Consider the following 24,605-nt stretch of genomic DNA (forward strand, 5'->3'; position numbering starts at 1 on the left):
GAATCAATACATTAAATATAAAACAGAAAAACAGAGAGGGGGAGGGAGAGAGAGCATTAATCTAGACAAGTAATTATATGTACTTTTTTATTATGGTTCTAAAAATAGTGTCACAAACTTTCAGGGATATGGAGTCTCTGCTTTTAAAAATAAACTGGCATAAAAAGGTATCAGTAGCCAGGCGGTGGTGGCGCACGCCTTTAATCCCAGCACTCGGGAGGCAGAGGCAGGTGGATCTCTGTGAGTTCGAGGCCAGCCTGGTCTCCAAAGCGAATTCCAGGAAAGGCGCAAAGCTACACAGAGAAACCTTGTCTTGAAAAAAAACCAAAAAAAAAAAAAAAAAAAAGGTATCAGTAGTAAACCTTTTTTAAAAATTGTTTTATTATCTTATGTGTATGGGTGTTTTGTCTGCATGTGTGTCTGTGTACCGCGTGCATATCTGGTGCTCAGGGAGGTCAGAAGATGGCATCAGATCATCTGGAACTGGAGTTATGAATCATGGTGAGCCTCTTTGTAGGTGCTGGGAATCAAACCCGGGTCCTCTGGAAGATCAGCCAGTGTTCTTCACTGCTGAGCCATCTCTCCAGCCCCTATTAGCAGTATTTCTTTGGGGCACATTATAGTCATACTGAGGACATCTTCATACACATGCAAATGAGGGAACTTCGAAGAAGTTTGAAGTCAATCCTTTCCATGCTATAGACCATAATAAGCACAGAATCAAGATTTGAACTGCCAGATATCTGCCAAGGTATCAGCTATGTGGTATCCTGGTTTTCTCCTTGAACTGAACTATCCTACAGAAGTGTAATGTATCCTAGTGTCTGGCTCATAATAGATGCATAATCTATATCAGTTAAGCGAAGGACCCGAAGAATGAGGCGTTTATCGAAGTAGCTGACTAAGCAGTTCTTCTGTTCTAATTCTCATGTTTGCCCTTTTAAGAAAGTTTTTAATGTCATTATTGAAATAAGCAGTGGTCACCTGGATGAGAATAAATCAAGGCTGTTATTAGGCAGAGCCTGTGTTAGCAAGGGGCAGGGCCACTATCACTTGCATTTGACGGAGGAAATAGAAGCCGCAAAGCTGGCTGGGAATGGAGAAGCCCCACAGCACAACAAAGAGAAGGAAAGAGGAGCTCCTCAGGTATGTTCCCTTAGGCCATTTTGACATGACAGAGCCATGCCAAGCCAGCGGAGGTGGGACTTGGGAGGCATATTTAATTTTCTGTTGTCTCCAGTTAGAAGCCAGGGCATACATTAGGAAAGAGGCAGCCATGATGTGAGCCCTGACGCCCCACAGCCAGCTGCTGTGGAAGTTGAGGTTTCTCTTCCCAGGCTTGTTGCTTCAGAGAAAGGTTATGGCTCAGAGTCCTGTTGGCACATCTGGTCTAGTCAGTGCCCACAGGCATATTCAGGCCATCATCATATATCTCAGCCAGTTTTTCAAACGGCCTCTTTATCCCAAGCCACATGAGCACCTCAAAATGGAATGGCCTTCGAAGGGATTTACCAATCTATTAAAATGCACTCCAAGTTGAATATGGTGGTGTATTATCTGTAATTCCAGAACTTGGGAGGCTGACACAGGAGGATTGCACGTTCAAGGCTAAGACTGAGCTACGCAGCCGTAGTGTCTCAAAATTTAAAAAGAAAGAAAGGGAGTCTGTTTTTAGTGGGTATGGGAGGAATGGGAACAGAGGATGATTTTTTTTGGTATGTATATGTGCTTCTTAAACTGCCATAGTAATTTTTATTTTAATCTCTGTACGTATGTATGTGTTATGATGCCCCCCCCACACACACACACACACACACACAGAGAGAGAGAGAGAGAGAGAGAGAGAGAGAGAGAGAGAGAGAGAGAGAGAGAATCCTTACCTTCCATCACATCCGTTTGCTATTGCTTTATATCAGGCTGCTCTCCAGGGATGCTCTTGTCTCTGGCTCCCATCTCTCCTGTAGAGACACTGGGATTACAGACATGTGCTAGTCCTGTGTCTGGTTTTACATAGGTTCTGAGATCTGAACTAGGTCAAGCTTCTGTCTTTGGAGGAAGTGGAGGGTGTCACCTGAATCAGTGGGAACATGGGCATCTTGCTTTTCTTTATACAGATGTTCCACCATTTCCTTGGTTTCCGCCCTCACCTCAACATGCTCTAAATTCCCCCAGCTTCCTTAAATTCCCCCAACTTCCTTGGAATGTGGGACTGTCATTCCCACAACTACCTGACTTTTCTGGGCTTAAACATTTAACTAAGAAATATTTCAAATCTTCACAAAAGTACTCAGAATAGAACAGACCATTTTGTATTTATCACACATAGTGTGTGTAGCACACAGTAAATTTATGATTTAATGCTTTTTTTTGCAATTGCACAGTGGGATAAAGGCAGCATATGTATTTTGAATTTTGATTTTTTTCCCCCTAACTCAGTAATGCTCCTGCAATACAATACAATTTTAATTGTACTGCTGTAGTTTCTGGTCAGCCATGTCATTAAGAGGATAAATCGCTCATATTCCTTGTTGTTGTTATTTTTCTGGAGGTGGGTATTCAGTAAATTATGATACATTCAACCCTTTACTATAAAATAGGCTTTGTGTTCAATTATTTTGCCCACTATAGTGTAATAGAAGGGTTTTAGGCATGTTTAATGTAAGTTAATTAGACCAAGCTATGTTCAGTAACAGAAGTATTTGAATGCAGTTGGGGGATATTTTTATAACCCCATCATAAGATGAGAGAAATCCACACACACATCCTTTGTGCATGTGTATGAGTGTGTGTGTGTATGAGTGTGTGTGTATGAGTGTGTGTATGAGTGTGTGTATGTGTGTGTGTGTGTGTGTGTAAAATTCTTCTCTACCACTTCTTTTTTAAACTGCAGTTTTCATTCTTTCAACCCCTAACCTAGACACATCAATTTACCAATATTTCATCTACTTTGCATTTTTTTTTTTTGAGACAGGGTTTCTCTGTGTAGCCCTGGCTGTCCTGGAACTCACTATGTAGACCAGGATAGCTTCGAACTCAGAGATCAGCCTGCCTCTGCCTCCCAAGAGCTGGGTAGGATTTGAGGCGTGTGCCACCACGGCATCTTATTAGAGTTGAAAACTCATATTTTCACCGAGGTTGGAGGAACAACCTTTTTCTTGTTCTAATATTTGGAGAATGATTTCTGAGGAAAAGAAAAGAGAACAAAGATAGTTTTATGATGCTTCCTTAAACCCGGACCCCTCTTAATTATGATGTTAGCGTTTCTTTCTTTCTTTAAAATTTTTTTTCTAATCGATGGATTGATTGATGACAGTTCAGGATGGGGAAGGAGCCTCACATGTTCCACAGCACAGATGTGGTGGTCAGAAGACAGCCTGTGGGAGAAGACCCAGATGTGGGAGTCAGTTCTTTCCTCGCACCATGTGGGTCCCAGGGATGCAATCAGGTCGTTAGGCTTGGAGGCAAGCTCCTTTGCCCAATGAGCCATCTTGCTGGCCTGAGGTTTTCTTATTAAATATTTCTCTTCTTTCTTATTCTTATTTTATTCACCATCATGAGTAGTGTGTAATGTCCCCTTTAAAATGATTGATTTATAATTGTTGTTACCTTTATTCCCTCATTCTCCTCGGGTGGGGCTTTATTTGTGTGCTAATTCATAATCTGGAGTGATATCTATCTTGGGAAAATTTTTCTGACTTTTTTGTTTGTTTGTTTGTTTGTTTGAGACAGGGTTTCACTGTGTAGCCCTGACTGTCCCGAAACTCACTCTGTAGACTAGGCTGGCTCGAACTCACAGAGATCCACCTGCCTCTGCCTCCGCTATGATGTTTTGAAAGAATTTCTAGAAAGTTTTTTTTTTCCTTTATTTCAACTGTAGCTTGACTTATTTATAAAAAGTAGAGGATATTTTAATTACAAATATCTCAGTTGGTAAAACTATTTTGGAAAGAAATGAATATACATTCAAAGGAAGTTTAAATAGCAAGTAAGATTGAAATGATTTGCCGTCTTTCCTGTCCTTAGGAGTGTAAAATGACAGGGAATAATAAAGTTATTCAAAATGAAAACCAGGAAAATTATAGCTCTCGTGAGTGCTACTTCCCCAGATGAGAGGCTGCCATGGGAAGCCGTTTTTTTAGAAAGCTCTGACTGTCTTCCATCCCAAAAATGTTCCGTCACATGGTTCAGTCCACACACATTCCATTATGAAAAATCTTTTAACTTCTTTTGGTTTATCTGAGTTCTGTTATGCCCCATATCAGAAACAAAATACAAATAACTTCATAACGGTCTAATAACATTTATTCAAATTTCAATTAAGTCTGTGTTCTCTGACTATAAAAAGATAATCTGATTGAGGAGCCTTACACAGAGCCTTCCTGGAAGAGACACTGCTAATCCTCTTGGCAAAGGGTGGGGTGAAGAGGCCTTCTCGAGGAAGGAGATTTTAGTATGATCCTGGGGGCTCCAATATAAGACCTACAGTTCTTTCAATATGAAGAGTCCTTTCAAAGCTGAAGTCCAACTTGCCTAAACTGAGAGATGCAGCATCAGAAAACAGCTGCATCTCCGCAGCCCAAGGCTGATTACTCGGAAACGCCAACAGCTTTCTGCTACCCGGGAAAGTCCTTCGGTAATTGTGTGTGATGCTGACTGGGAGCTCTCCTGGATTTACAAGTCCTGCTGTCAAACAAAGGATGGGCCCCGGGTGGTACCTAAGGGCTTCATCAAGTTGAACATCTCAGTATCTAGAAAAACCTCACCACTATACTCAAGGATGCCTGCCAGGAAAACGGAAGAGGAAACTATACAGTGTTTCCTTTATTTACTTTTACTTTGTAAACATGTGTAGGTGCTTTGCTTGCATGTATGCCTGTTTACCATCTGTGTGTCTGGTGCCCACAGAGTCCGGAAGAGGACTGGATCCCCTGGAACTGGAACTGGAGTTACAGTTGTGAGTCACCATGTGGATGCTGAGACTCGAATCTGGGTCCTCTGGAAGAGCTGCCAGTGTTCTTAGTGCACTGAGCCATCTCTGCAGCCCCAGGATATTTTAAAAATAAACATTTGCCTTGAAAAAAACAAAACAAGGGGTGGGGGATTTAGCTCATTGGTAGAGCGTTTTGCCTAGCAGCAAGTGCAAGGCCCTGAGTTTGGTCCTCAGCTCTGAGAAAAGACAAAAACAAAAACACAAAAAACAAAAACAAACAAACAAACAAAAAACCAAACAGACGAAACAAAACAAGGGGCTGGAGAGATGGCTCAGTGTTTAAGAGCACTGGCTGCTCTTCCAGGGGACCCGGGTTCAATTCCAGCACCCACATGGCAGCTCACAACTGTCTGTAACTCTAGTTCCAGGGGATCTGACACCTTCATACCAACGCACATAAAATAAATTTAAATAAATTATAAAAAAAAGAAAAAAACAACAGCAAAGCCCTAACTCATTTAGTCATAGCACATAAACAGGTTTATTTCTTTGAGGTAAGAGGCAATGTTCCCATTTCCTGTTGCATCAAAATTGTCTCCACTGTTAACGGCATTGAGATAGAAATACACAACAGACTAGCCTATCACCTGTTTTTGTTGTTTTGTTTATTTGGTTGCTTTTTGGTGTTTTTGAGACAGGGTCTCACTGTGTAGCTCCAGCTGGCCTGAAGCTTGCTGTGTAGCCTCAAACTCAAGAGAGATCCACCTGCCTCTGCCTCTGCTGAAAGCCATGTGTTTTATTTGCTCTAGGTCTCTCAGTCTCTGTTTTCCTCACCTCCAGTTTCTCTGTCTTTCTACCCATCTCTGTTCCCCTTTAGTTGTGTATACTACCCTCTCCCCTCTATACGCACACATACACTTTTTGGTTTTGCTTTTTTTTTTTTTTTTTTTTGGTTTTTTTGAGACAGGGTTTCTCTGTGTAGCTTTGCGCCTTTTCCTGGATCTCGCTCTGTAGACCAGGCTGGCCTTGAACTCACAAAGATCCACCCGCCTCTGCCTCCCGAGTGCTGGGATTAAAGGCGTGCGCCACCACCGCCCGGCTTGGTTTTGCTTTTAATTTACGGAGAGGTCAAGCTGAAGCGAGGCAAAGTAGATTCATGAAAAACAACTGACGCTCAGTCCCATTGTAACCCAGCTATGGTGCCCTAAAATAACACCTTTCTTCCTTGGTACCCTCCTCTGCAAAGTGGGAGAGCATAACCACGATTCTTAGGTTGCTGCGAGACTAAAGTAAATCTACCTTTCAACACTATAAGAAGTTCTGCCCCAGTTTAAGGGATACAGGTTAATATCGAATCCAAGAGTGTGCAACAATATATAGAACCTTGGTGATTCCCCATTTAAAAAGTCTGAGTTTGATGCCTGGATTGCCTACTGAAGAGATGGGCAACTGCCCACATTTTGAATGGAACTGGTTTCACTGTGTAGTTTTTATTCTGGTAATTCTCTGTGATGGATAATTTTTTTTTTTTTCCAAGACAGGGTTTCTCTGTGTAACAGCCCTGGCTGTCCTCGAACTGGCTCTGTAGACCAGGCTGGCCTCTAACTCACAGAGATCCCCCTGCTTCTGCCTCGCGAGTGCTGGGATCAAAGGCGTGCGTCACCACACCCAGCTGTGATGATCAATTTTAATCATCAGCTTGATACAATCTAGACTCACCTGAGAAATGATTCTCAGGGAGGGATTGCCTCTATCAGGTTGGCCTATGGTCACATCTGTGAGAGATTGTCTTAAGTTGTGAGAAGACCCAGGGTGGTTCCTTTCCCTGGGCTGGGAGCTCTGATTGTGTAAGTGTAGAGAGCAAACTGAGTACTAAGGAGCAGGCCTGTGCTCACTCTCTGCTCTTGATCTGAGTGTGACCAGCTCCTTCAAGTTCCTGAGTTTGGCTTCCCTGAAATGTAAACCAGTAAATACTCCTATGAGATCTAAGTTTTCTTTCTTTTTTCTTTTTTTGGTCCATGTATGTTATCACAATTTAAAAAAAAAAAAAGTGAAATTAGAACATTATCCATGAGAACGAGGCCAGGCTTGGTATCATCTAAACTGGGTAGACTGGATTCTTGATATAGATGAAATGATACTAATAGCATTTTAGTGTTCAGCAGGGACTGAAGTTGCAAGGGCTTACAACTGTGGCCACAGAGCTTCAGTCTCTGGTCCTGGCTGTCTAGCCCTTTATGTGAAGGAGGCCCCGCTGAGTGCATTCAGCAACTTTCTCATGGGACATTCCCAGCACCTTTTGGAATTCTGGAACATTAGACCAAGCACGTTAGGGAAGAACTTGCAGTATCTACATACCTTTCATCCACTGGTTGAATTTCTGTCCCATGAACACATAGAATAAGCCTGTTTGAAGACCGAAGTCAAGCTCCCTGGAGCTCTCTTTTCCCAGGGAAATGGCCCTCGATGGAGTAACTGCTTCTCTGAAATAAGGTTGCAGGAACACAATTGTTCTGGTTACACTCTTTTTTGTAGACCCTGGTTTGTCTTAGTCCCTCTTAAAGTGTTCTACCAAGATATGCCTCCCTGGCTTTCATGGCAGTCCTACCATCAGTTGACATGAGGCTACACGCTACTCTCAGTCACTGTACATTGTAGAGGACACTGGTTCTTCAGGCCATGCCTACCCCAAGAGACTTTTTTTTTTTAAGACAGGGTCTCACTATGTTTAGCCCTATCAGCAAGGGTCCTAGCTGGTCTCAAACTCACAGAGCTCTATCTGCCTCTGGCTCTGGCATGCTATGATTAAAGGCATGCACCACCATGTCCAGCTCCATTTTGAATTAGGATGACTGAGGAAGCCCTTGTGTGGACTCAGAAACTGTACCCTCTGTCACCACCACCCATCCATCCCAAACTGATAAGTGATTTCTTCCTGGGAGTAGAAAGGAGCCACCCTATAAGTTGATGGGAATAAACCCAGACTGTAGAGTCATATGGGCATATTAAAACTCTACCAGGGAAACCAGGAAACCAGGTTCAAGAATGTATCAGACATGCCAGGCCTAGGAAAGGTGTATCACGCATAAAGTGGTGGATACCTAACACTTCAATGGCATGGCCACACAGCAACCTATCATCTGATACCTGGTGTAAGTGTGTGTGTGTGTGTGTGTGTGTGTGTGTGTGTGTGTGTGTGTGTGTAGAGAGAGAGAGAGAGAGAGAGAGAGAGAGAGAGAGAGAGAGAGAGAGAGGATTAAGAAGCGGTGGGGGGGGGGAGGTGGGGGGGAGGAGGAGGGAGCCTCGGAGAGAGGGCTCCCTGACTCCTGGAGCTTGGACCCAGCTCAGTACTCTGCTGTCAATGCAGACTACTGGACTGCCTGCCCATCCATCCGTTTGCCCTTTTGGACCCGACTTTTGCTTTCCTGCTCCTGACTCATACTTAGTGACTGAACTTTGCAGCTTTGCTCCCAAGCCTGATCCCTGCAGCTCCCTCCTGGCACTAGTCTGGTTCATGATCTTATCAATTCCAGATTCGTCCTCAGCCCACTTCTGAAACCTTTTGAACTCTGCTGTAGCCTCTTTAACTAGCAGTCACTCTGCAATCTACTTATCTGCATATAGATATACAGATATATTTATTGTGTGCGATATGTTAGCATTAGTAACTAAGACTGGAATAAAAGAAGCTACATCATCACTCTGGGCAGGTACATCACGTGACAGACACACTGCTGCCATCGAAACGGCTGAACCTTGTGAATTTATTATTATTCAATACATTCTGACACTGTGGAAAGATCGAAGTGTGTCTATCCATGTTTCTGGCTCAGTGTGCTTGTGACACTACCTGCGGTCACCTTCACCACTCCTCACACTATTCTTCTCACAACGTAAAGTGACACAAGCCTTCCTGACAGCATCACTTCCTTTCTGTTTGTGACTTGTCTTGGCCCAGCCAGTGGATTGCTACTCGCTGGCCGGAGCGCTAACTCTGCCGTAGAGTCTGGCAGGATCTGTACAGCTTTGCAGAGGACAGGCTGGGGGCTCTGGGTGGGAAGAGAAAGCTAGATGCTGAGCTGCAAAGGTAGCCTGGGGAGGAGGATGGCTGGGAAAGAAGGCTTGAACCTGAAAGGTAATACTCTTTCCGATCACACATCGGCCATAGCAGTGAAAGAAAGGGAAGTTTGCCTTTCCCTGTGGCCCTTTGATGTCTAAGGCTTTTAAACTAGTCAACAGAAAGGTTAACTTGAAAACTTTGTGGTCAGATTGAACTTCTTTCATTTGCGTGTTTGTGGGTATACATGTGCATGTGCATTTTTCGTGAGGAGGTTGTTAAAGTAATCAGATTATACCTTGGGCCCTATGCATTTACGTGCATGACGTAAGGAAGAGCTTGTGAAAATAAATGTTATTTGGAAACATACAGACAGCATTGCTTTGAATGCTGTGATATGGTAGCCGGCTTCTGGCATGGTTCTTGACACTTCTTACTTCCTGTACTCAGGTTCTTGAACACCTACCTTTAGGAGGAGATATCAGTCCTTATGAATGGATTTCCGTCCTCATTAAAGAGGCCTAAGGGAGCCTACTTATCGCCCTTTCCACAAAGGTGTAGAAAGAAAGGACACCATTTACAGAGTATTGCAACCCAGTCGGGAAGTCAAACAACCTTTTCACAGGGGTCACCTAAGACCATCAGAAAACACAGCTATTGACATTACGATTCATAACAGTGGCACAATTAACAGTTAGGAAGTAGCAACAAAAATAATGTTATGGCTGGGGGTCACCACATGAGGAACTGTATTAAAGAGTTACTGCACCAGGAAGGTTGAGAACCGCTGATTTAGAGGCATGGGTTTGTCATTACATGTCAAATCCCCTAGTGCTGTGATAAGACTCTTGTTTATAAATTAGCTACTTCTAAGTAACCAGAATGGATCAAAACCAGTGTTTCTCCTGAGACTATGGTTTCTGCTTTGCCTTCTTAGATCCCATGTTCTGGGGGAAGTCAATCACTGTGTTATGAAGACACTCTAGCAGTGATGCAGACAGGTTTTCATGATGAGAAACTGAAGCCTCTTGCCCACAGCCATGGGAATTAGTCATGCCAAAAGAGCCTTGTGTTAGGGTCTGGTGGTGTACACCTACAATCCCAGCACTTGGGTACTGAAAAACCCAAAGCATTCCAGCACGTTTGCTAGCCAGCCTGGTCTTCATAAAGAGTTCCAAGGCAGCCAGGGCTACAGAGTGAGACCCTTTCTCAACCCCCTCACAGACCCCCTATAAAACCTCCTTGGACACAGTTAAGTCTTCAGATGACTGCAACTTCTAGAGGTCCTGAACCAGAGACATCGAATTATGGAGCCCCTAAATTCCTGCCCCATAGAGGCTGTGGTATTATTTATTGTTCTTTTAAGTTCCTAAGCTTCAAGGAACTTGTTCTATAGCCCTAAATAATTAACACAGAGGGACAGAAATGAAGAATAACAGTAAAGTCCCCTCAGAGTAGATCTGGACCTGTCCTAACCCCTCAAGTAGTGTAAGTACTGGGTTCATTCCTGGTTTTGGACATTGCTGACAATAATCTAGGGGTGCCACTGAGGATCGCAATGTGCCCTTTATCATTGCCCCTTTCTCTCGGATTTTAGGGAAGGATTAGGATGACACTAAGGACCAACACACATTTTGATTTTAGTCTTCAGGATCCCCTGGCCTGAAATCACTGAACTTTATCCATCTGCTGCAGGGCTTTGGGTCCTTGAAAGCACAGCTTGGACCTTGCTATTTCTAGCCCCATTCCATTTCCCAGCAACTAAACATACACGAACAGAGTTAACAGCAAGGAAGAGGACAAATTTCCCTCCATCCCAAATTCTGACGAAATTCTACTTTTAGGATGGTTCTATGGGGACCAGAGACATGGAAGTTAAGAATGGTCCCTTACTGGAGTCATTACACTGGCAGCGTATCAGTGAAGTCTTGACAATAACATGAAGCCATCAGACATTTTCACTGTTAAATAACCCCCACTCAACTATTAAGAACCTTTTCTTTCAGGAGCCATCCTCATTTGCTCTCTGGACCCATTTCCTCTCTGCAATGTGGCTTTTACTGTTGCTCAAGATCCCAGCATGCCTAATGACCAATGCTGCCGACATGCTTGTTTGGAATCAGTGTCAAGTGCCCTGGGCTGGAGCTAGGAGGGCTGAGTTGTGCACTGTGGCTACTGAGCAACTTAGATGGCATGGGGAGTGTTTTCTTCCCTTTCTGGACCTGCTTCTCTACCTCGAATTGAAAGCCGACCTACACGAGCTCTAAAGTCCTAAGGTTCTCATAAGTTAGGATTCTAAGGTAAAACCCAAAAGCGAAACCCAGCTGTCAGCATACCTCTGAGTTATGGTTACGGTGCAAGGTTCCTTCTCAGACTTTTCCATTGGTCAAGGACAGAGTCTCACTGAAAGGCTGTCAGGTTTATTGAAAAACCTCCTTTTCCCTTCTAATTAAAGAACATTTACTGATTGACTCTGTGTATGTGCGTGGAGCTCAGAGGACAACTTGTGGGAGGGTCTCCGGGATGAAATTCAGGTCCTCCTCGGGCTCAGAAGCAAGGACCTTAACCAGGCGAACCATTTCTCTGATCCAGCCTTACTCCAATCTCTGGTTTTCTGGTTCCACCTCAGTAACTTCTGACGGCTTTGGGGAAATTTTTCTCCAGGGCTATGGAGCAGAAAAGTCCCTGTTACTCAGAAGCAGCTCAAAGACCTGGGCAGTGACTCGGAGAACTTCCTCAAACTTCTGGCTCAACTCTCTGGGGCTGTTTGCTGGGCTCTGAAATGCTAGAAATTTAAAGCCGGTGTGAGGGTTGGGAGCAGCTCGCTGTGAGTTCTTAGAGGGACAGCCATACCAGGAGTAACACCTGGGAGCATCCCTGGGCGGGACTCAAGTGAATGAATGAATGAGAAAATGAATGAGGGAACCTCTTTTTCACCCTTCAATGCGCTCATGCTAGGGGGTTAACCACTAAGACCTAAAAATCCTCCGACACCCTCAAACTTTCAGCCCATCAGTCCGTCACCGTGTTACACCCCGTCCTTAACCAAACTCTCCAAACCTCTGAGACGCGAGGCATTTTTTAAAAAAAAAAACCAGTACAAAGTGAAAGAAGACGTAGACGACCCCTGCCCCTCCCAAGTCCCTTCTTCCTCCGCCCCCTAACGTGGGTGGCGGCGCAGTCGGCTCCAATTCGTTTCTCCGGGTTGGGGATCCACCCGGGGCGGGCCGGGCAACAAACCCTGAAGTTGGCCAGCACGTGTGCCGTGGGGTTAAGGGGCGTCTCGAGTTGGTGTCCCGGATCTAGCGCAGGTGAGGCCACGTCTCTCTCTCTCTCCCCACACCCTCCAGCATCTCGGGGCTGGCGCACGCTAGTTTCACACCGGCGGGGCCGCCCGGGTGGGCTGGTGCGAGGTGCAGGGCGGGCTGTCCCACAGCCACTCCAGACCACCTGTAGGGCGCGTGTGTCAACTCCTTTGTCCTCAGGGCCACTCCGACCGGGGCCCCTCTAAGCAAGGCGCTTGCTTCCCTCTGGATGCTTACGGGCCTTCCTCGCAGGTCTCCAGCCCCCCTTCCCGGCCCTCCTCCTCCTCCCTTCCCCAACCCCAAGGTAGCAGCGCCCGGCGCCCCGGGCTCGAAGCGAGCCGCCTCCTCACTTCTCATTGGCTGAGAGCGTCGGGGGGGGCGGGGAAAGCAGTCACGTGGCCGCGCGCCGGGCCAGCTCCGGGGCCGCCATCTTGGCGGAAAGTTTAGGGGGAGAGCGACTGGGGGCGCGGAAGGAGGCGAGGTCCCGGGGGTGGGGCGGCCCGGAGGCGAGCGGGCGAGCAGGGGCGGCGGCGAGCGGGCGGCGGCGGCGGCCAAGGCGGCGGAGGCGGAGAGAGCGGCGCGTGTGTGGGGGGGGGGTGCGGCAGCCGAGGGGAGCTCCTCCCCCCTCGTCCCCTCACCCCCTCCGCTGAGCTCGAGCCGGGGCGGGGCGGGGTACGTGGAGCGGGGCCGGGCCGAGCGCACCGGGGCGCCCGCGCTCGCCGCTCGCGGCAACTTGGCGGCGGCGGCGGCGGCGGCGGCGGCGCCGCAGGTGTGGGGGGCCGCGGAGAGGTGCATGAGCGGCGCGAGGGCGGCGGCGGCGGCGGCGGCGGCGGCGGCGGTCCGGGCCGGCCCCTGCTGGAGTCGCCGGGAGGAGGCGAGCGAGGAGCCCAGGCAAGCTAGGAGAGGAGGGGGCCCGAGCGGGGCGGGGGAGCAGCCGGGCGCTCGACGGGGCGCTGCGCGGCTCGCTCGGCTGCTGGCGGGCCGGCGGCGGCGGCGGCGGCGGCAGCAGCAGGTGGGGAGCGTGGCGAGCACGGCGCGGTGCCGGGGGCCCCGCTCCTCGCCTTCAGGTGCGCTTTGCGGAGGGGAGAAGCTTCGCAGGGACGTTCCGAAGCAAGCGGGCTTGGGTCTGCTCTTGATTTCGTGGGGAGGAGACTCTGAGCCCCGGGAAGCACGCAGCTTGCTGCGTGGGCTGCCACTCCTGGGCTTTAAGTAAAAGCTCTGGCTTTTCACTTGGGGAAAACTTTGGGAGGTGAGCACTTACACCAAGGTTGGAGTGTTTCCTAGTCGAAAGTTGGGGGTGTTTTTTGGCGGGGTGGGGGGCGTTACTATTGGATCCACGATTCTATTTGCTTTAGTTCAAGTTTTCCTTCCTGTTTTGTGTTTTGAAAGGTGTGTGTGCCTTCTTCCTGATTCTGGAGAAAAATGCCGGTCCGGAAGCAAGGTGAGAATTTAGTTTGAAGCTGTTTTGTGGCTGTCACTCGCTGTAACGTCTACCAGTGTTGTGATGACTGTTTTTAAAAGGTTTGTGTAAGCCGGGCGGTGGTGGCGCACGCCTTTAATCCCAGCACTCGGGAGGCAGAGCCAGGCGGATCTCTGTGAGTTCGAGGCCAGCCTGGGCTACCAAGTGAGTTCCAGGAAAGGCGCAAAGCTACACAGAGAAACCCTGTCTCGAAAAACCAAAAATAAAAAAAAATAAAAAAATAAAAGGTTTGTGTAACTGATGTATGGGCAGTCTCACCTTTATTGCCTATGGTATCCAAGCGTCACATCATTTCAGAAGGTGGAAACAGAAGTTCGTTCAACTCACCTTCTTGACATCTCCGGTGGTTACAGAAGCAATCAGTACCCTACCATGTCTTTTTAAAAACTTTGTTGCTTCAGAATTTCACTTTATCATTCTTACTCAATACTATTTTGTGAGCAACTGGGGGATATTAAGGACTGACGCTTAGAAACGCTTAAAATTTGGGTTAAAGCGACAAATTGTAATTTGTTCTTGTCTATTAAGCAGTGTAAAACTAAGTTGCTCAGTCCACAGTTACCACAGACTGCTCATCTTTCTCTCCTGTGATATAAAAGCCTTTACAATATTTGTGTTAGTAGGGAAAAGGAACATGAATGGAGTGACAATAGTGGTTGACTTGGAGGGACTTTGAGGGAACCCCTCAGATGTAGATGGAGCACATGCTACTTTCTTGTAAATATGTATGCGGATGCACACAGACAAAATACATCTGTGAAATTTTAACCATACTTGTCTTTTCAGATACCCAGAGAGCGTTGCATCTGTTGGAAGAATATCGATCGAAACTAAGCCAGACTGAAGATAGACAGCTCAGAAGTTCCATAGAGCGGGTTATTAACATATTCCAGAGCAACCTCTTTCAAGCTTTAATAGGTGGGAGTTAAAACTTTTTATGTTTGTGACCACTGCACTAATGCATGATGCTTCTCTGTTAGTTTAAACTTAGAATGGTGATGTATGTGGTTCTCTGTGGGACAGTCATTAGCTTAGCACATCTTCAGTTAGTGTGGTTTTTCAGTTAGGTCACTGTCCTTTCTAAAAATGTTTACTAGCCAGAAAAACTTAGCAGTGTGATTACTTCTGTGCACTTTGAGAACTGTATTTCATGTCTTAGTGTTAGCTATTAAAATATGGACAAGTTGCAGAAATGTGTTAATGACTGAACTACTCTTGGTGTGTTTCCATATTTGACTTGTATTTCTCTGGACTCCTTGGAAATGTGTGGAGGGTTCTGCTGTATCTGAGAGCTCTCATCACTTCAGTGGACATCTCTGTTAAACGAGGCATTTGTGCAGTATGAATTTTAGATCTGGAAAGCAGTCTCAGAGATGGACTTGTCTAGTAATTACCTTATTCTACAGACGATATTGTAACAGTCTTGTTCTTTCCTGTATCTTATATATGAGATAGTTCATTGATTTAAAGAACGGGGCAAATAGTCTGAAGTTCGGAATTTAGTTCCTGACACTGTCAGTGATTGCATATCAGAAAACTCACGTAGCTGTTTTAGGCTGCTGATTAACTGTGGACTGTGGGTGGTGAACTGAAGCAGTGGGTTTTTGATACCTTAGAAAGCAGGTAAGGCCTTTTTAAAAATGGAATCTTTTGTTTTCCATACCATCCCCAATATAAGAAACAAGTTGATCTGTCTCTGACACCTTGCTTTATGTACTTTACAAATTTGCAAACTGCTATACCAGGGTCTTTATTGCTTCCAGGTTAAAGAGCAAGATTTAAAAAAAAAAATACCAGCTGTATAACATGTTCAAATAAGACATGGCCTTTCTCACATTGTGTTTGTTTTCCCAGTAACTTTCCAGCAGATAGGCCTAATGTATGTGTGTGTTGATGGATAATTATTGGTGTAATTAGAACACTATTTTCAATGCATGCCTTACTGTTGTGTTGATGTTCTTTACTGAATTTTAGAATGAAAGGTATTTGTAAGACACTCGATAGACCTTAGAACTTTTTAAAATTTAGTGTTACTACAGACTTAAAAACATGCATTAAAGATAGATGGTGAACGGCCATTTATCTGTCACCTATCTTCAGAAATTATCAGACTTTTGATAATGCTATAGTAGACACTTTGGCATTTGTATTTCTAAGCCATGACAGTTTAAGGTTCAAATGAACCATCAATTGGTTCCTTGGAGGATGAAAAAAAAAACAGCAAATGAGGAAGAGAAAAATAATTTTTTAGATGATTTTTCTAGATCAACATTAAACCTAGAAATTTTTATATAGTAGGGACACTTTAGAGAAAAACGGCACGACTTGTTTGTCCTCATTTATATATGTATATGTATATGTAGTCTGTAGTCTTATTTATATATGTCTACATGTATATGTAGACTGTAGTCTTACTGTGTGGGAAAGCTGTTACTTAAGAGAACTGAGTGGTCAGTAAAGTAAATAGAATCGACCCTTCCATATTGTGATTGGACTTGTTAGGTTTTGAGGCAGTTGTTGCATATTCTTCCTTGCCTGCTTTGAGTGTTCGTTCATATGCATAATTGAATTTTGATTACTTTCTATTTACGTTTGTACTAGAGAATTTTATTTGTCTTCATAATTTTGTTATTTAATGACCTTACTTTGTTATTTGGCTTATTTGTATTTTAATGTCTAATAGTTAATGTGTCGTTGGAAGATTTTTCTGGGTCCCGCCAAGCCCCCGCAGTCCCTCAGCCAGCTTATAAAATAATCACACAGAGGCTTAATATTAAATACAACTGCTTGGCCATTTGCTCAGGCTTATTACTGACCAGCTCTTGCACTTAAATTAACCCTTTTTTCAGTTCTGCCTTCACATCTTGCTTCCTCTGTGTCTGGCTGGCCACTCCCAACTCAGCTGTCCTCTTCCCAGAATTCTCATCTGCTTATCCTGCCTATACTTCCTGCCAGGCTACTGGCCAATCAGCATTTTATTTACCAACCAATCAGAGCAACACACATTCACAGCATACAGAACAACATTTCACAGCAGTTATGTGCTATCAGATTTTAGTGGAACAAAAGTAACAGATTTTAGACATTTTGAAATAGATGTTTTGGTAGTGGTTTTTGTGTATTTGTGTATTATAATTGAGTTGATGATTCTACTGCACTGATATATTCATTCTTTGGCACATATTATAATTTTAGCACTTGATGATGAGGCAGGAGGATCAGGAATTCCAGGCCAACCTGGGCTAAATAGTGAGTTTAAGTAGAGTCTGAGCTAAAAAGTGAACAAACAAAAAACAATACCATAAAACACGTTTGCTTCTCATTCTGAAACTTTTTAAGCTGTTAGGATTTTTTTCTTTGCATCTTCGCTGTTTTTTTGAAGTAGTATTGCAGTGTACTTTCAGCTGGTAAATGGCCCTATGTCTAAGTTCCTAACAACTGTGGATTGACTGCTTTCCATTCAGTGATAGCACTTTTATTTCCTGAGCTGGTGCATGTGGGTTTATATCTAGATTTAAAGGAAACATAGGCCTGATGACCAGAGCTAATTAAAAGTCATTTGGCAGGTAGGGTTTTTTTGTTTTTTTGTTTGTTTGTTTGTTTTTTTTTCCTCCAAGACAGGGTTTCTCTGTGTAGTGCTGGCTGTTCTGGAACTCCATCTGTAGACCAGGCTGTCCTTGAACTCACAGAGATCCTCCTGCCTCTGCCTCCTGAGTGCTGGGATTAGAGGTGTGAGCCACCATCCAGAGGCAGTTAGCTTCTTGACTGTAGTTTAGAACTCATTTTCTTAGGTTTTAGTGAACTAACCTTTTGTTCAGTGTTTGGCGTGTTCTATGCCAAGTGTTTTTGTAATTTCATCAGTATTGATTCTTTGAAGTAATAGTATTGATTGTTTTTGTGCAGTTAAAGTCTGTATGAGGTTGTGTGGTTTGGTGGTATGGAAATGCTGTCTTTTCCCCTAGTTGATATATGCATTAGCTTTCTGATACCTTGGGGTTATTCGAAAGGACAAACTACCTTGTATCTGTTCTGTGATATCATTTAAAATTTTATTTTTATTATATTGAGAGAGAGAGAGAGCGCGCGCGCGCGCGCGTGTGTGTACGTACGTGTACTTACATGTGAGCACACATGTGCCACTTACGTTGGTTAGAGAACAGCTTAGGAATTTGTCTCTCCTACTATTACATGGGACCTGGGAATTGAATTTAGGTAGGTCGTCAGTGTTGGTGGCAAGCACCTTTGTGTACTGAACTGTCTCACTGGCCCCCATTTAAAAAATATTTTAATATGTCTGAATTTGGGTGTCATCTTATACACTCTATATCCTCCCCTCTTTCCTGCCCCTCCCCTTCTGGGTAGCCCAGGCAGGCTCTGGAATGCTGGGTTTCAGAGGTGAGCAATCACATCTGGCTTGTATATGCTGTTATTAATTGGTTGTTTGGTTGTGGATTTAATTTTTTTTTAATGATTTTTTTATTCTATGTGCTTGGTGTTTTGTCTGCATGTATGTCTGTGTAAGGGTATTGGGTCCCCTGGAACTGGAGTTACAGACAGTTGTGAGCTGCCACGTGGGTGCTGGGAATTGAACCCAGGTCCTCTGGAAGAGCAGCCAGTGCTCTTAACCGCTGAGTCATCTCTTCAACTGGATTTAATTTTTTAAAAAAAATTTTGCTGGCACATGAAGTAGTGATGAAACTTAAAATTGATAATATTCTCAATTTAATAAAATGTAGGAAATGTTCTAGTAATTAAGTAGTATTCTGGCGGTGGTGGCACACGCCTTTAATCCCAGTAGTCGGGAGGCAGAGCCAGGCAAATCTCTGTGAGTTTGAGGCTAGCCTGGTCTACAGAGTGAGTTCCAAAGCTACACAGAGAAACCCTGTGTTGAAAAACAAAAACACGAAAAACAAAGAAAAAAATTGAAAAGCCTTAAAAGCAGTCACTTTTATTAACTTTTTAGTTTCAGCTAAGTTCTTTTTGTTTGTTTGTTTGTTTGTTTGTTTGTTTTTGAAGATAGGGTCTTACTATGTAACCTTGGCTGGCCTGGAGCTCCCTTTGTAAATCAGGCTGCCCTCAAACTAATAGAGATCCACCTGTCCCTGCCTTCCGAGTGCTGGGATTAAAGGTATGTACCACCACAGCTGGCTTCAGTTTTCTTTCGAGTCAAATATTTTAAATTATATCAACAAAGCACATTATCTGCACATTTGTTTCGAATTTACTCCCAAACATATTGGGTGATTTTTTTTTTTTTTTTTTTTTTTGGTTTTTTGGAGACAGGGTTGCCCTGTGTAGCTTTGCGCCTTTCCTGGAACTCACAGACCAGGCTGGCCTCGAACTCACAGAGATCCACCTGGCTCTGCCTCCCAAGTGCTGGGATTAAAGGTTTGCACTATCACCACCCGGCTTTATTTTTTTATTTTTTTATTTTTTTGGTTTTTCAAGACAGGGCTTCTCTGTGTAGCTTTGCGCCTTTCCTGGGACTCACTTGGTAGCCCAGGCTGGCCTCGAACTCACAGAGATCCGCCTGGCTCTGCCTCCCGAGTGCTGGGATTAAAGGCGTGCGCCACCACCGCCCGGCGCTTATTTTTTTTTTTTTTTTTTTAATTAATGAGAATATCATCCTTTTGTCATCGATTCAGAAAGTCTTTGAAAATGTAATATATTCATATTCCCCCATACGATATTTGAAAGTTTGGTGAGTTGGATAGACTCGACATGGTTTGATTATATCAAAACCCAGATACGCAGATTCGTAATGATTTCAGGTCATTTTTAAGGTGTCTGGGATTCAGGGTGACCCTGGGAGTCCGTGGAGGCTTCATACCAGTTTACCCTTGTAGCTCTTTTTTTCTTTTTGAGACAGGGTTTCTCTGTGCAGCCCTGACTGTCCTGGAACTCACAGAGATCCGCCTGGCTCTGCCGGGATTAAAGGCGTGTGCCACCACTGCCACCACCGCCTGGCTTTCCTTGTGCACAGGGTTCTGGTATCAAGGTCTGTCTACAGATCCTTGGGTAAATTTAGTCATGTGATGTGCACGTTTTCATTTTATCTGCAATAAACAGTAAGCTTTAATTTTATTTAAGGGAAGATATACTGGGGATTAAACCCACACTAAATTAACACTCTGCCATTGACTACACTCCCAATGCCCCCACGGTTTTTTTTTTTTTTTTACTTATATTTTTAATATTTTACATATATACAGTTCATACCCCGTCCCCCCCCCATTCTTTTCCCTCCAACTTCCCCTGGAGCACCCAGCTTCATGTTATTTTTATATATATGTATATGTGTGTGTGTGTGTGTGTGTGTGTGTGTGTGTGTGTGTGTGTGTATATATATATATATAAAATTCACTGAGTCCAGTTAGTACTGCTTGTGTGTGCATGGGTAACCTACCAGTGGCCATGCACACAGACACACAAAGAGAACGATTCTCTCCCCATAGCCATTCCAGGCTGTGAGCTCCTTAGTGCACTGGCCATGCCATGTCCAGAGGACAGCATTTCCCAGCTCTGCCACCCTCCTCCGCTTTCTACCCTTTTTCCGCAGTGTCCCCTGAGCCTTGGTGGGGAGGAACCTGTTGATAGAGATGCCCTGTTTAGTGCTAAGCATCCATCTGAGCATTTTGATCAGTTGTGAGCCTCTGTATTAACTACTGCCCACTGTAAAAAGAAACCTCTGGCCAATGTTAAGAGCCACACAGACCATGTGGAGAGGCTATAGTGAGCCTTATTTTATAAGTTAAATTTTAGCTGGGTGGTGGTGGTGGTGGTGCATGCCTTTAATCCCAGCAATTGGGAGGCAGAGGCAGGCGGATCTCTGTGAGTTCGAGGCCAGCCTGAGGAACTTACAGAGCAAGTTCCAGGACAGGCACCAAAACTACACAGAGAAACCCTGTCTCAAAACAAACACAACAAAAAAAAGTTAAATTTTAATGTGTATATTTGAGGTTTACAACATGATGTTATGAGATAGATAATAAAATAGAACTATAGTGAAGCGATTAGTGTAGATAATGAAATAGAACTGTAGTGAAGCAACTAGTGTATCATCTTGCATACTTTTATTTTTAATAAAAAACAGCTAAAATCTGCTTACTCTAACAAAAATCCCTAGTACTGTATATTTTATTGGTCTTAGTTCTCATGTTGAATATTAGATTTCTAAATTCGTTCATCACATGTATCCCACATATTTTAACCTCTTTTCCTAGGTCTTCCTCACCCACAGATTCATCCTCAGTCTCCATATTTGAGTTTTACTTTCTTAAGCATTCCACACATAAGTGAAATCAGGCAGTGTTTTTATGTGTCTAGTATTTTTAGCACAGTGTCTCTAGGTTCATCCATGTTGTAGTAGATGAAACTTTTTGTTAAAGAATGAATTTGTTTGTGTTTGTATGTATGTATATATATGTGTGTGCATGTACAGCACATCTTTAAAGCGTTTGGTCCATACATGGGCATTTAAATTGTTTCTGTGTCTTGTGCTTATGAGTGATGCTGCAGTGAACATGGGTGTGTACATATCCTTACAAGGTGGTGATTTTATCTTCTTTGGATATATCTGTCCCCAAAAGTGGGATTCCTGGATTGTATGGTAGTTGTATTTTTAATTTCTTTGGGAAACTAAGGCTGTTCTTCATAGTGGCTTTATAGATCTAAATTCCCACCAGTAGTGTAGCGTGGTTTCCTTTGTGTCCTTGCTGCCATTTGTTATTTCTTGTGTTTGTGATGATGGACTTCCTGTAAGTGCAGGATGGTATGCCATGGCTTTAGTGGTTTTGAGCTCCTTTCCATCATCCCCCTTCATCACTTGTATGTCTATGGAAAAAAATGGATGTGTAGATTTCTTGATTCCTTTTAATTGAAGCTTTTTTGTTTTTTCCCTAGCCAAGACCTCAAATAACCCATGAAAACTGTTGCTGGGAATGATATAAAAAGTAATAATGGCTACATTTCAAACATTTCACTTAGTCCTCAGTCCTGTGAGGTATATTCACCAATGAGGTGATTTTACCATTGTATGGATTTAAGTCTGAGGCACTAAGAAATAGCTAGTTTTGCCCATGGACCCTCAGATACTCGTGTAGTGTGAAATTGAGCTCTACTTTGAATCCAGGACCTCTTCTACTTTATTTATTAAAATATTCCTTATCATGTTCATTGTCATTACATTAACTGTAATAACCATAATAAGTTTAAGACACACTGGTCTGTAGGGTCAGTGGTTATTTATTTATTTTTAAAATATCATTTTCAAGGAGATTGTTTATAATGATGAGTTGATTTTTACAAGCAGGATTTGAGAACTTCATACTCTTTGTAGGTAAAATGTCAAAATTGGGTTTTTTATCGTAACTGAGGTTACATTCTAGCCTGTTATTAACTTGTATTTGCATGGTAGGTTTGAGCAGGAAAACAGGCTATGTATGGATCAGACTGGAATTAAGAGAATTTCATGAACTTTTCCTGTAGTAGTTTTGATTACATAAAGCTGAGTTGTTTATTTGCCTACCCCAGCACTGCAGCATTGTTTTGATGTTGCTGGATCTGGATGAATTTTCTTTTGAACCTTGGGCTAGCAAAGCTGTAAAGGCATCTGTAACTGCTTCTAAGCTATTTCCTCTATGCAGGATGGAACCTTTGCTCTGTACAGGACATAGGCGAGGACTGAATATTACTGTTAGTTGGAGGAGGGGGGAGGAGAGGAGGAGGAGGAGCAGGAGGGATGGAGGGAGGGAGGGAAAGAGAGAGAGAGAGAGAGAGAGAGAGAGAGAGAGAGAGAGAGAGAGAGAGAGATCCTTTTAAAACGTCTTAAAAAATTTTAGACAATGTCTTGCTATGTTGACCAGGATGGCTCCTGAAGTTGCTCTGTAGCCCAGGCAGACCCTGAACACGAGATCTTTCTGCCTCCATGTCCCAGGGAGCTCCAACATTGACCTTTTTGAATAATACAATTCCTCCTTGACACCTCCTTTAAAAAAAGATCTTTTTATTTTATGGACATTAATGTTTTGCCTGCATGTATGCATGTATACCACATGCCTGCAGTACCCATAGAGGCCAAAAGAGGGCATTAGATTCCCTGGGAACTGGAGTTACAGACAGTTGTGAGCTGCCATATGGGTGCTAAGAACTGAACCTGGGTCCTCTGGAAGAGCAGCCAGTGTTCTGAACTGCTGAGCCGTCTCTCCCACTCCTGCTCGTATGCATTTATGTAATGTTTTTCCACTTGGGGTTTATCTGGTGTTTGCTTGTAATTACATTCAGATTTTGTATTCTTGGCGTAGGATTGTGTATATCAGAAGTGTGCAGTGTTGTCTTCCCTTCCTTGGTAACACTGAGTTTGATCACCTAGTTCTCTGTTGTCTGATTTCTCCTCTTTCTAGTATCTACTACCCCTTGCACTTACAAGCATATGTGGAAGAGACACCATGGATGATTCTGATTTGAAGTATTTGTTACTGTGGTTGTTGAAAAGTGATAGTTACATAATAGCAACACTCCACGCCTCTGCATTCCCCCCTCCCCCCCTTTGGTGTTTGAGACAGGGTTTCTCTGTGTAGCCTTAGCTGTCCTGGAACTCACGCTATAGATCAGGCTGGCCTCGAACTCAGAGATCTGCCTGCCGAGTGCTGGGATTAAAGGCGTGTGCCATCACTGTCCAGCAACACTTGACATTTTATTGTAATCAGAAGTCTTCTGTGTCTGCCATGAGCTTTGCAGATGTTTCTTTCATTGGTTGTCATTTTTCACCCTTCTAATGATTTTGATGTTTGGACTGTCTCAGATTTAGCTCAGAGGTGTCCTCCTTAAGCTTTCTTTATTTTATATCTTCTATGACAGGTCTCATTTCTTCACCTTGGGGTTACCAGCCATACACTTTTTGAAGGAGTATTCATGTGTTAGTCAAATGATGTCTAAAGCTTGGAGATAACTTACTTTAATGTACTAGTTTAATATCTACCATGTTTCCAGTGTAGGAAACACAAAATACTTACATTTTGTAGCATATTTCTTTTCTTTGGGAGTCCATGTGGCGTTTACAGTGTTCCTTGATTTAGAAGTTAGCTAAGTATCTTGGACTCTCAGGTTTTGCTGTGAGATGAACTGGTAGATGTTTTCCTTCTGCAGTGCAGGCTGTATGTCACTGTCATCGTGCTCTCTAGTGGTCTGCACCATAGCCCTCCAAAATGGACCTGTTACAAAGATAATACATGTTCCTTCTAAAACATTGAAGGTCAGACAACTGTAGTTTTGTCAAATACAAGTCAATGTTATTCTGTGTATCTATCTGTACCTGTAAACATTTTATGCAAACAAAATAGTTAAACTGTTTCCTATGTGAGAACTGATTGCTTAAAGTCGGCATGTGAGGAGAGACTGGCATGTGAGGAGAGACTGGAGCGATGGCTGAGGTTAAGAGCACATGCTGCTCTTGCCAGGCACTTGGCTTAAGTTCCCAGCACCCACATCAGGCGGCTCACAAGCGCCTGTATCTCCATCTCCAGAGAGAGATGCATGTACCTACTTTGATACACACGAACATGCACATAACAGTCACTCAAAAATAATCAAAGTAAATCTTAAAAAATATAAAATTATTATATAAGGTGAAAAGCTATATCTAGTTAAAATAATCCCAGAAAACCTTTCAGAAATTTAGTACTATTGCTTATTGACTATTACATAGTTTGTTTTTTTTCTCTGTGGCATAATTGTTTCAATTTCTTTAATTGAATACTAAATGAAATAGTTGACTTGTTTAAGTGACTTGTATTAAAAAGAATTAAAGAATCACACTGTATAGTGAGATACAGC

The 24,605-nt window shown here is 43.6% G+C and overlaps 1 protein-coding gene and 1 long non-coding RNA gene across 16 annotated transcripts in view; one reads left to right on the plus strand and one right to left on the minus strand.

Annotated features, from left to right (window-relative positions):
• Positions 1-364: 364 nt before the first annotated feature.
• Positions 365-12,298, minus strand: LOC128111969 (uncharacterized). The gene is made up of 4 exons (XR_008218803.1): positions 11,324-12,298; positions 7,289-7,413; positions 1,881-3,374; positions 365-638 (listed from the first exon to the last, which is right to left on the minus strand). It is a non-coding gene; the product is annotated as an uncharacterized LOC128111969 (long non-coding RNA).
• Positions 12,299-13,074: 776 nt separating this feature from the next.
• Positions 13,075-24,605, plus strand: part of Dlg1 (discs large MAGUK scaffold protein 1) — a 207,644-nt gene continuing 196,113 nt past the window's right edge. For 14 of the 15 annotated variants that reach the window (XM_052740547.1, XM_052740550.1, XM_052740551.1 and 11 more), the window contains exons 1-3: positions 13,075-13,183; positions 13,682-13,733; positions 14,559-14,690. In XM_052740547.1, the coding sequence (XP_052596507.1) occupies positions 13,715-13,733; positions 14,559-14,690 (151 nt within the window). In that variant the 5' untranslated portion in view covers positions 13,075-13,183; positions 13,682-13,714. Of the gene's footprint in view, positions 13,184-13,320; positions 13,360-13,681; positions 13,734-14,558; positions 14,691-24,605 lie in introns of those variants that run through there. The other variant, XM_052740548.1, reaches the window with a different exon arrangement.

Source organism: Peromyscus californicus, unplaced genomic scaffold (genome assembly GCF_007827085.1).
Source record: "Peromyscus californicus insignis strain IS unplaced genomic scaffold, ASM782708v3 Scaffold_16__1_contigs__length_79575227, whole genome shotgun sequence".
NCBI lineage: Eukaryota > Metazoa > Chordata > Mammalia > Rodentia > Cricetidae > Peromyscus > Peromyscus californicus.